Here is an 11,450-nt window from a genome sequence, read left to right as displayed (position 1 = left end):
CTTTTATTGTGAATTTATTCTATTACAATATTTTAATTGTATTGTTTTATTAATGTTATAAAATGCAAATCAAACTATTATCACCCCTGCCCCTAGCCCAGCTATTACTGAGTTTACTCTATTGAGTTTCAGGAGCCTGGCAAAAAACTCCTTTTTCCAGTGCAACTTTGGCACCATCTAGTCTCTCTCTCTCTCTCTTCCCCATCCAAAGGGCTTCCCACTGACCAGATGGTATTTCTTCACCATGGCTTTCAATATCATAGTTTAATAACAACTTGTAAAGTCTTTCCAGGAAGTGATCATTCTGCTGCGTAATCAACATTTCAAAATCTTTCAAATCTCTTAAAATGCCTCCTCCTGATTGCATTTCCCCCTTCAATCTTGAAATTAATTGATAGTAAACAAGCCATTATATATATTTTTCCCTTCATCTTTAAGTTGTTGCCAAGATTTAATTCATTGATTGGTCAATAACAATCTCAATAAGTTATAAGATCATTATTTCTCCTAAAGTGTTTCATATGCTTCAACTGGAGACACGGGGGCCAGATTGGAGGACTATCCCCCCTCCCCTGCGCAGACTACCAAATTTTTATTAAACTGTCTCTTAGCACATGATTGTTATTTAAGATCAGAGCCTTCTTAACTGATGTTTTAGGCCATAAAAGATTATGTATTCTGTCTTCAATTTCAGCCAGTTCCAACTTCACTTGCCTATCATTAGTGTTTAGAATCCAATCTGCAATGTAGAGCAGGCCTGCTGTATAATAATATAACTTCAAATTCGGTACAGCAAGGCCTCCTCTCTCCTTTGTGTCCTGTGAAATTTTGAATCCAATCCTTGGTTTTTTGCCATTACAAATAAAACTATTTAATTGTCTCTGCCAATCTTAAAAAACCTTTTCCAGAATCACAATTGGATTCTGGAAAAGGTATCATCTGGAAAAGAAAGTTCAGTTTAAGTAACACATTCATTTTTACAACTGAGAATCTCCCCAACCAAGATGCTTTTAGTTTGGTCTATTTTGAATCTTCATTCAACTTGATTGAAAATTGTCTTGAAAAAGTGAGTCATTACTGTGATGGTTATCCCTAACTATTTAACGGGTTTTGAAGTTATTTCAGATCATGAGATTATTTTAATGTGTTCCTCTTCTTGTTTTGTTATGAATCTTAATATAATTTTTGGTTTTTTTCTTTTTTTTTCTCTGCACCTAGAAAAATAAATGCAGCTTTTTTCCTTCTTAACCCATTCTATTGCATCAATCACACAACGTATATTGTTTTTCATATTTCTTTTAGGGACAAATCTAGTTTTGTCTTTATTAATCTGTTTTTCTCTTTCTTCTTGCTAGTCGCAAAGTCATGTCCGTCCCATCGCGACCCCATGGACAACATTCCTCCAGGCCTCCCTGTCCTCCACCATCCCCTGGAGTCCACTTAAGCTCACGCCAACTGCTTCAATGACTCCATCTAGCCACCTCATCCTCTGCCGTCCCCTTCTTCTTTTGTCATCTATTATTCCCAGCATTAGGCTCTTCTCCAGGGAGTCCTTCCTTCTCATTAGGTGGCCAAAGTATTTGAGTTTCATCTTCAGTATCTGGCCTTCTAAAGAGCAGTCAGGGTTGATCTCCTCTAGGACTGACCGGTTTGATCACCTTGCGGTCCAAGGGACTCGCAGGAGTCTCCTCCAGCACCACAATTCAAAGGCCTCAATTCTTCGGTGCTCAGCCTTCCTTATGGTCCAGCTTTCACAGCTGTACATTGCAACTGGGAAAACCATAGCCTTGACTATACACACTTTTGTTGGCAGGGTGATGTCTCTGCTTTTCAGTATGCTGTCTAGATTTGCCATAGCTTTCCTCCCCAGGAGCAAGCATCATTTAATTTCTTGGCTGCAGTCCCCATCTGCGCTCAGAAACTTCACAGAGTGGAGTTATCATTTGGTATACCTACATTTCTTCCCCATCTATTTGCCAGAAAGCGAGAGGACCGGATGCCATGATCTTAGTTTTCTTAATGTTGAGTTTCAAGCCAACTTTTGCACTCTCCTCCTTCACCCACATCTAGAGGCTCTTTAGTTCCTCTTCACTTTCTGCCATGAGAGTGGTATCATCTGCATATCTGAGGTTGTTGATATTTCTCCCAGCAATCTTAATTCCAACTGGTGATTCTTCTAGGCCTGCCTTTCTCATGATGTGCTCTGCATATAAGTTAAATAGGCAGGGCGACAGTATACAGCCTTGTTGAACTCCTTTCTCAATTTTGAACCAATCAGTGGTTCCGTGTTCAGCTCTCACTGTTGCTTCTTGACCCACATATAGGTTTCTCAAGAGACAAATAAGATGGTCTGGTACTCCCATCTCTTTAAGAACTTGCCACAATTGGTTGTGATCCACACAATCAAAGGCTTTAGCATAGTCAATGAAGCAGAAGTAGATGTTTTTCTGGAACTCCCTAGCTTTCTCCATGATCCAATGTATGTTGGCAATTTGATCTCTAGTTCCTCTCCCTCTTCGAAATCCTGCCTGTACTTCTGGTTCTCGGTCCACATACTGCTGGAGCCTAGCTTGTAGGATTTTGAGCATCACTTTGCTAGCATGAGAAATGAGCACAATTATACAGTAGTTTGAACATTCTGTGGCATTGCCCTTCCTTGGGATCGGAATGCAAACTGACCTTTTCCAATCCTGTGGCCACTGCTGAGTTTTCCAAATTTGCTGGCATATTGAGTGTAGCACTTTTACTGCATTGTCTTTTAAGATTTTGAATAGCTCAACTGGAATACTGTCACCTCCACTAGCTTTGTTGTTGCTCAGACTTCCTAAGGCCCATTTGACTTCACATTCCAGGATGTCTGGCTTGAGGTCAGTGACCACCCCATCGTGGTTATCAGGGACGTTAAGCTCTTTCTTGTATAGTTCTTCTGTGCAATCTTGCCACCTCTTCTTAATCTCTTCTGCCTCTGTTATGTCCCTGCCATTTTGGTCCTTTATCATGCCCATCTGTGCATGAAACGTTCCCTTCATATCTCCAATTTTCTTGAAGAGATCTCTGGTCCTCCCTATTCTATTGTTTTCTTCTATTTCTTTGCACTGTTCATTTAAGAAGGCCTTCTTATCTCTTTTGGCTATTCTCTGGAATTCTTCATTCAATTGTGTGCATCTTTCTCTTTCTCCCTTGCCTTTTGCTTCCCTTCTTTCCTCGGCTATTTGTAAAGCTTCCTCAGACAGCCATTTTGCTTTCTTGCATTTCTTTTTCTTTGGGATGGTTTTAGTTGCTGCCTCTTGTAAAATGTTGCGAACCTCCGTCCATAGTTCTTCAGTATTCAGCTTCTACTACTTCTCTTGTCCCCTCCTCCTCCACATCAAACTTCTGCATTCCTCCGTTGCTGTAAATAATCTCACAATTCAACAAAGCTCCTAAAGCAGTACAGAAGATAATAATAAAAAATAAAAAGGAAGAGAAGACCAAAGAGGTTAAGGGGGTGGGGGCGGGGAAGAAACATAAGGAAAGAGAGAGGGAGAGAGATGGGGATGGAGGTCCCTACCTTCTCTGCTCCATTGGCTATGCACAGGGACAACCTACCTATGGAAGTCCTAATCTGAGTTAGTGCAAGTCAGGGATACGAACCAGCCTCATTAGGGAAGGGGAAAAATCATTACCATTATTAAATCATTGGGATAAAAACAAAACACAAAACAAACCCCCTTGCTAATCTTCAGCAACTCATTCAGAAATCTACCTCTTGATCTCAGTCTATCTCCTGTCCAACGGTGTCTATCCTTGCTCCATTTCTTTATTAGATTTATAGCATGGCTTTTCTTTTTTTTAAGAACTCAAAGCAGCTTGCATCATTCTCCTCCTGCTGCTCTCAGTCTTATCCCCACGTCAACAACCCTGTGAGGTCAGTTGGGCTGAGAGTCTGATACTGGCCAAAAGCCACCCGATTGTCCCCATGGCTGAGAAGGGACTAGAATCCTGATCTTCTGAGTCCCAGCTCCACACTTTTAACCACTGCACCACCCTGACTTTCCTTGCTTGACAGAGATCCAATGAACCAACAGGCGATAGAATCTCTGCTCCTTCTCAGCATAGGCATTGACTGGCCCAGGGTAAGAGAGTTAACAATTAAATGTTTATTCTCATCTTTTACATTGTATTCTATTTGGTACTAATGTTATACCTCCGGACTGATCTGACTGTGGTTGCTGTGGGTTTATTTTTGCCATTTTATTTAATGTATTATTTCAGTTTGATTTTATGTATTATTGATTATTCTATACTGTTGTTTATCATTTTGTTTGTTGTATATTTTAATGTTGTGTATTGGCCAGAGAGCCTCTGGCTGATGGATGGTATAGACATTTTAAAAAATTTTAAAAAGTAAATTAGAGAAGGAAAAGAGGAAATGCTGCACTAGGCCTTCTGGTTTATAGCACTAGGAGCCCTCTATTAGGAAGCACCCTGTGATGCAGTGTTTGTTTATTTTAACTGAAATATTTTTACCCTACTCCAGCTAAACATAGCTCCTTGTGTGGCTTACAATGATCAATAAGATAGCTCCTATCCTCAGGTTTATACTCCAAAGGAAAAGGCAGAAAAGAAAAAGGGATTGGAAGGGAGGAGGAATAGAGCAAATTCAGTTCTTTGTAACTAGACCCCAACTCTACTGTGTTTGCCTGGAATAGATATGGATAAAGGCATAGGCTTAGGGATAAGTTTAGGCTTAGACTGAAGCATAGGCTTAGGCATAGGTATAGATATGCCTTACTCTATCCTGAAACACACTATTCCAAAATATAACAAGTAATATTCGTCTTTTGGTAAATTTGCTGAAAGCCTACCTAAGTCATTTTGCAAGGTCTGTGTAAATGCAATGGACCTCCAAGAAATTAATAGCCCTTCAGAAATTAAAAGAACTGCACAGCTGCAGTTCATAACTTGGCTGCATAAATGTTGTTAACCCCAGTTGTGACATTCTAAAATAATATTTCTGGAAACATTTGATGCACAAAGAACAGAATCGCATTAGATTCAGACTGAGCTGGCTATATTTGCAAACAGCATCATAGCAATTCCTTTTCTGAATATTAAATCCTGGCTCTTTGGAGTTGGGAAGGGATTTAAGGTTCAGATGGCTTGAAATGGGATTACATAAATTTGCAGAGGATGAGATTGTCAATGGGGGTGAGCTGGGGAACCTTGAGATGTGCAATGCGGATGCACGCAACTTGACTTGGGAATAAGGCCCACCAATTTTGATGGGACTAACCCCTAGGTAAGTGTGCAGAGGATTCATGCCACAGGGGCACTATTCTGCTGGGTTTGGCTTCTGCAAAGAGTGGCACAGCAGCAAATATGCAGCCTATTGCCTTCTTTTGTGCCCTTTTGTGACACAAAGGGCACAAAAGGACTCTGTAATGGCACAGTGACACATAGTCAGTGAGTGCAGTATTGCAAGAACCGCCCCCCCCCCCGCCATGCTCCATGTTAGTATTTTAAACATGTTTTTTACAATTGTACAAAGAGTATACCTTAATGTCAAACGTGGCTCCAAATATATATTTAACTGGCCAGTATCTGAAAAAGCTAAAAAATTCTGGAATGTAGCCCATTTGAATGGAGTTGATTTAAACAAATCTTTTATGTGTTAAAATCCTCAACAAATTTTGGGCCAGGTGTTGCAACCAGGGATAACTGGAAACATGGATTTAATATTCTGCATGTCTCAATATGTGGACTCATCAGTAGGGTGAACGTTTGCTTCTTCAATTCTGCAAATGCAAGTGGAACCTAGATGGATGGATCTTGCAGGCTTCACCAGCCCCTGTGTGCAAATTGCTATGAAAGCTCTTGTCATGACATTTGCTTCCTTTTGCATCTTAAACTTTTAGATGTCCCTGGACTGCATTGTGCTTGCTGCTAGAAACCAATAGGCCTGTCTTCTGGCTATTGTCTCCACCAAAAGTACCATGCTTCTTGCTTGCTTTTCTCTCCTAAAGATCCAGTCTATTGCAGCAGAAGAAATACATATTGTGAGGCAAGCCTGGCGTTCCTAATATTATATTTGTCCTGTAGCCCTGATGCGGGAGAGCAGGAAACATTTGCCAAGAGAACTTTGACAGAATGCCAGTGCTTATCCTTTCTCCTATTAGTTCTTCTCTGCAAATCCCACTGCCTATATTTTCCCCAGCTGGGTTTCAACCCTGGAATTAAGTCCAGTTGAGGAAAAGCATCTAGCAGGCAAGAATTGTGGTCCTTTGGGGCTGGTGCTGGTGAAAGAACTTCACCCTTCCCTCAGCCACAATTCAAAAGGTGGTCCTGCATGCATGTTAGTTTGCCAAATGCAGGCTTGGGAAACATTTTGCTGATGCAATATGTAGCTTTTTCAAAGCATTAGAAACTCTGAGGGGAAAATTGCATAAACACTAGTACTGTGATGGGCCTAATGGTTATGGTTCTTTTTGTTTATTTTTATTTATTTATCTTTACATTTGCATGCTGCCAAAGTATTCCAACAGGAATCTCTAGGCGGCTTACAACGAGTAACAAGTGCCTGATGCTGACAGATATGTGTTATATTAGTCCTCAAGTTTCCTATATCTTTGATTGCAAGTGCAATAAAGCTGTTTGTGGGCATGGTGTCATTTTATGCTTCTAAACCCAAAATAGGGAAAGCACGGCCCTCCAGAAGTTGCTGGACTACAACTCCTATCAGCTCTAGTCAACATGGCCAATGGTTGGGGATGATTTGAAAAGCCATATGTTCCTTACCCCTCTTCTAACCGCCCCTGTTCATTTTCCATCAGATGCTGTTTATTGACAAATTGCTTGAAAAGATGGCACAATATAGAGCCAAGTTCCAGCAATATCAGGGTGGCCTATGTCAAAGATATTCCTTGATCCAGTGTCCTTATTCAGGTAAATGCTTTTCTTCTTTTCTCTCCAGCCTGTCTTTGCCCACCATACAGAAGATGGTAAAATAAATCCAGAGTAAAAAGGCACACCAGTCTTTAAGGTAACACTGAGGAAGTCTCCTTAGGGAAGCCTACAAAGATCACCAGTGAGGATCTTGCTCTATTGGCATTGCATCCCTTCTGTTCCATAGAGCATGTTCCTCTTTATCTTGAAAACAATAAAGATGCATTGGCTCAAATGCTTTCAGTGGCTCAAGATGTGTGCCACAGAAGTGTTAGTGCTAGACCTGGACCGAGGAGACCAGACTTCAGATCTCAGCTCACCCCTGATTCTCACAGGACATGGGAGATGCAACCTGCATTCCTCCTCCTCCTCTTTTCAGGTGGCAACATTCCCTACTCTCTCCACTTGCATGGGAATGCACAGGGCTGCTCCACATCAGACTTTTAACCTGCCCCTCTACTGAGGGAAGCTTCTGCTTCCACAGTCTTTCTTATTTGTTCATATCGTTTATTTCTTTTCTATCCCGCCTCACAGCTGAAGCTCTCTGAGCAGTTTACATGGTCCATAAAACAGATAATAAAAATGGCAAAGCTGAGGCTGTCCCACTTTGGGCCTGTGATGAGAAAGCAAGACACCCTGGAGAAGACAGTGATGCTAGGGGAAGTCACAGACAGAAGAACAGATGGATTGACTCCATCAAGGAAGCCACAGCCTTTAATTTATAAGAGCTGGGCTGAGCCGAGCTGTCATGGATAGGGCATTTGGGGGGCTTTCATTCATAGGGTCACCATAAGTCAGCCAGGGCATAGTACAGGAGGGCCTTGGGGGCTTAGAGCACCCCCACTTATTTTGGAGGGGGCACTCAGAGGCAGGGTTCCCCCCTCCTCACCACCTCTCAAGAGACTTGATTTTGCTGGTTCATGGCTGGCAGCTGCTACTGTGTTGGAGTCCTGAATGTAATGGGCTAAGAACATGGTGTCTTTTTGACAGTTCCCAACAGTTCCTGGGAACTGCCTCTCTGGAGACGCCTGCCGGGCATGCACGTGTGTTTTCTGCAGCGCTCGACCTCATGGTCAGCCTCCACTCCTCAGCAGCATGGGGCCAGCTTGCCTTTGCTGCTCCAAAAACTGCCTCCCACCCCCCTGCATTCACACCACACATTCGGAAGCTTTTTATTCCACCGGAAACAGTCATCACCTCCCCCACCACTGTCTTGGGGACCACAGTCTGTCAGGGGTACCGAGAGTCATTCATGGACACCTATTCCTCACACTGAGAGGAACAGTTTCCAGAGCTCCTGGGGCAGCAGGACTGACTGGTAAACCATTCCAGGAACTGTAGCTCTGTGAGGTACACCTAGAAAATAGGTGTTTTCTAGCAACTCTTAACCCCAGAATTATTTGGGAGTGGGGAAATAAAGTGGAATAAACATATAACTGGAGTATATTCACAAGAATCAATGGGGAAATTTAGCCATGACTTCTGATAGCTTTAAGTTTCTCTTCCTTCAGTTAGGCTACTTTACACATGAATCAATGAGAGTACAATTTTGAGAAATTGGAACCCCTAAAATACAGACTCTGGCTCTCCCACACATAGGCACAAAGTCAGTGGTTAAAGGGGACGCAGAAAATTAAACCAGACAGTGATTGTCAATCCAGCCTGCTGCTCTTGGGAGAATAGAACTACAAATGTTTCTATAATTGTGGGTAATTACGTAGTGCCTGAATTTCCTTTTTTTTTTTTTTCCTTCTTCCCTCCGTGTCCCTTTGTATGCCTTTGTTTAGAGAGTAAGCCTGTTGGCAGGAACTGCATATTAATTCCATATAAGCCAGCTACTCTGAGAGCTTTTTGGCTGGAGAGCAGGGTATGAATGTAATTTTTAAAATCATTCATTCATTCATTCATCATAAATAAGATAATAAAAATAACTTCTAGAAGCTGTCATTGTTTTATCTCAAAAAGGGATAAACTCATCTTCCATTTATTACTTGGCAGAAAAACAAAGTGTCAAAGCTCATTTGTACTATAGAATCACAGGTTGCATAATCCTGGAAGTACGTGGGACTTTGAAGTAGGCGTGGCTTCGGGGTGTGGCTTCAAGTGTCAAGAAGGGACCTCCCACCTCTAAATTTGCCGCTACACCACTGTAAGTCTGAGATGGACCTGATGGTACATATCATCTTTCTATATGGTACAGCAAACAACCACTAAGCGGTGCTGCGGTATAGCAGGACTTCAGAAACGCAAATGGATGTCAGGCTGATATTTCTAGTTAATGCCACACTTTCCTCAATCTGAAAACAGCTGCAAACATGGTTGTGAAGAACTGGAGAGGTTTTGGAGGATGACGATCTCCAAAGCACCTGCAAACCACTACAAGTAAGAAATTACAAATGCACAATTATCTTGTAGGCTGTCTCTAGATAGCAAATTATGAGTCCCCCCCCCACCCCCATAGGAGTTTTTAAAAGTGATTATTCACATTATTACTTTGGATGGACTGATGTGAGGTTCCTTAGAGTTCTCAGAAGCATGTGGGTCTGGAGGACTTGTACACTTGATGCAGCAGGCATAATTGGTGAATATACAGCAGCTGTTTTCCAATCCAACAGGCACAGTGAGGATTATATAACCATTCATTAAACACCTGGTGGCACATATCTGGAAACCCTGACTAGATCGCTTGCTCAGTCTGTGAAACTGATTGGCACAGGCAAAGAAACAAAGGGTTCTTTGGGGCAAGTGGCTTAGTAAATATATTTTTGAACCAAATCAACAAGATGATGTTGAATAGTTAATTATATAATATATCCAGTCTCTTCCATGGATTGTTTCCACCCATGGCATCAAGACTGAGAAGAACCTGAACAATTGTGCCTTTAATTAGCAGCTTCTTCAATGCCTATTTTTAAAGCTGCTAATAAGTTCCTTCCTGTTTGCATGTTAAAGTCACAATATTCTTGAATTAATCAGATCCTACTCCTTGAGATGGCTTACTGTTATTAGCAATTACTCATCTGTTTCCTTTTATGAATATAATTTTAAATTAAAGAAATTAATTAGCATTTCTACTGGCTACTAAAAGGGCACAAGTTCTATAAATACATATGTGCATGCACACACATGTATGCACACATCTGCACGCATGCACATGCACACTCCTGCACACACCCTTCCAGGGAAAAGGAATAAGCTAATTATACACTGTGAGAAATGGAATGTTACTGCTACTAAGTGTTAAGACAAGACTAAAAGAAAGAGTGAAATACACGGTTAATTGAAGTCTCCTGAGGCCAAAAGGCCAAGAATCAAAACATGTACATGGTTGTTGTTTTTTTTAAGAGAAGCAGGGCCTGTTTACTTCAAAGCCCTGAGAAATGCCAGGAGGGGTAAGATTGGGGGACAGTGACAAAATTGTCACCTTCAGTGGAGGAAAGCAGGCAATGGCTTACTTTATAACGGGAGGTAAAGGGTCTGAAGAGAGGCCTGTTTTCATTATCTCATCCTCCCTATTTTGATTTAAGGAGCAAATTGGCATCCAAGAAGCATTCTCAAGGCCATTTTGACTTTTTGAACTTTTAGGCCTAGTGCGCAAGCTTAATAGGCTTATGAATAGTAAATGACACACCTCTCATAGGTAATAGGCTCATTAGCATGAACATGGGTTGTATGTGCAAGGGGGGGTCATATCAAGGGGTAGGATGTAGTAGGCGGACGGAGAAGATTGTGCCCTCTGAGCAGCCCAGCCAATGGGGGAAAAGAGGAAGGGCCTGCGAGCCGGGGAAAGGGATAAAGGTGAATGCTGTTTGTGTGAACAGCGCACTACCTGTGTGGTGGGCGCCTGCTCTTGCAAGCACGAATTAAACTTCTCTGCTTGTTACTTTGCCTCCGGTATCGTCACTGCTTGGATTCTATTGGATATATTTTTTTATATCTCACAACACCACTTCAAGAATACTGCAGCCACATTGGGTGACCAGAAAGCAACTGCTTGGCTTCTTTAACCAAAGGGGCAAGGGGGAAACTACTCATTAAAGAGAAAGTTGCAGCAGAAAAGGAACTTTTACCGAACAGAGTAGTTATTTAGTTGGACCTTGTCTATGGGACAAGCATTTTGAATTTTCATGTGGAAAATAGAATACTAAGTAATGTGTTGAAAAATAATTTAAATTCAATTAGAGGAAAGCAGTACCTCAAATAGTGCTAGGGGGCTCTACCGTGGAAGGAATGTTGTGTAATATTTGCCCATTTATGAAATGAGACTGAAGCTGGGGTAAAATTTACTCAACATACTGCTCATTCTTTCCTACAGTTGAAGTTCATTTTCTGTTCTCCTTGGTTTCAATTCCATGTTACTTTTGCTTGAACTGCCACCTTTTATTCACCCACTCAAAGAACATTTCAGTTTCTACTTCTGTTACCAAAAAAGCTATCTTGACTAAAATGGAGGGAGGGAGGGAGAGAGTTCACTAAATCTCTAGCTGATCTTTCAGTTTGCAAAGGAACAAAAGACAAAAGTGTGT

At 41.6% G+C, this 11,450-nt stretch overlaps 1 protein-coding gene across 1 annotated transcript in view; it reads left to right on the top strand.

Moving 5' to 3' along the window:
* Positions 1–4,072, top strand: part of LOC123019718 (zona pellucida sperm-binding protein 3-like) — a 15,260-nt gene extending 11,188 nt beyond the window's left edge. The window contains exon 9 of the mRNA XM_044422744.1: positions 4,049–4,072. Within this exon, the coding sequence (XP_044278679.1) occupies positions 4,049–4,059 (11 nt within the window). The 3' untranslated portion in view covers positions 4,060–4,072. The remainder of the gene's footprint in view (positions 1–4,048) is intronic.
* The last annotated feature ends 7,378 nt before the right edge of the window (positions 4,073–11,450 follow it).

This window comes from Varanus komodoensis, unplaced genomic scaffold, assembly GCF_004798865.1.
Source record: "Varanus komodoensis strain SLA01 unplaced genomic scaffold, ASM479886v1 scaffold134, whole genome shotgun sequence".
NCBI classification, from domain to species: domain Eukaryota; kingdom Metazoa; phylum Chordata; class Lepidosauria; order Squamata; family Varanidae; genus Varanus; species Varanus komodoensis.
Note: the sequence above shows the minus strand (reverse complement) of the source record. Positions and strands in the feature narration are given on the sequence as shown.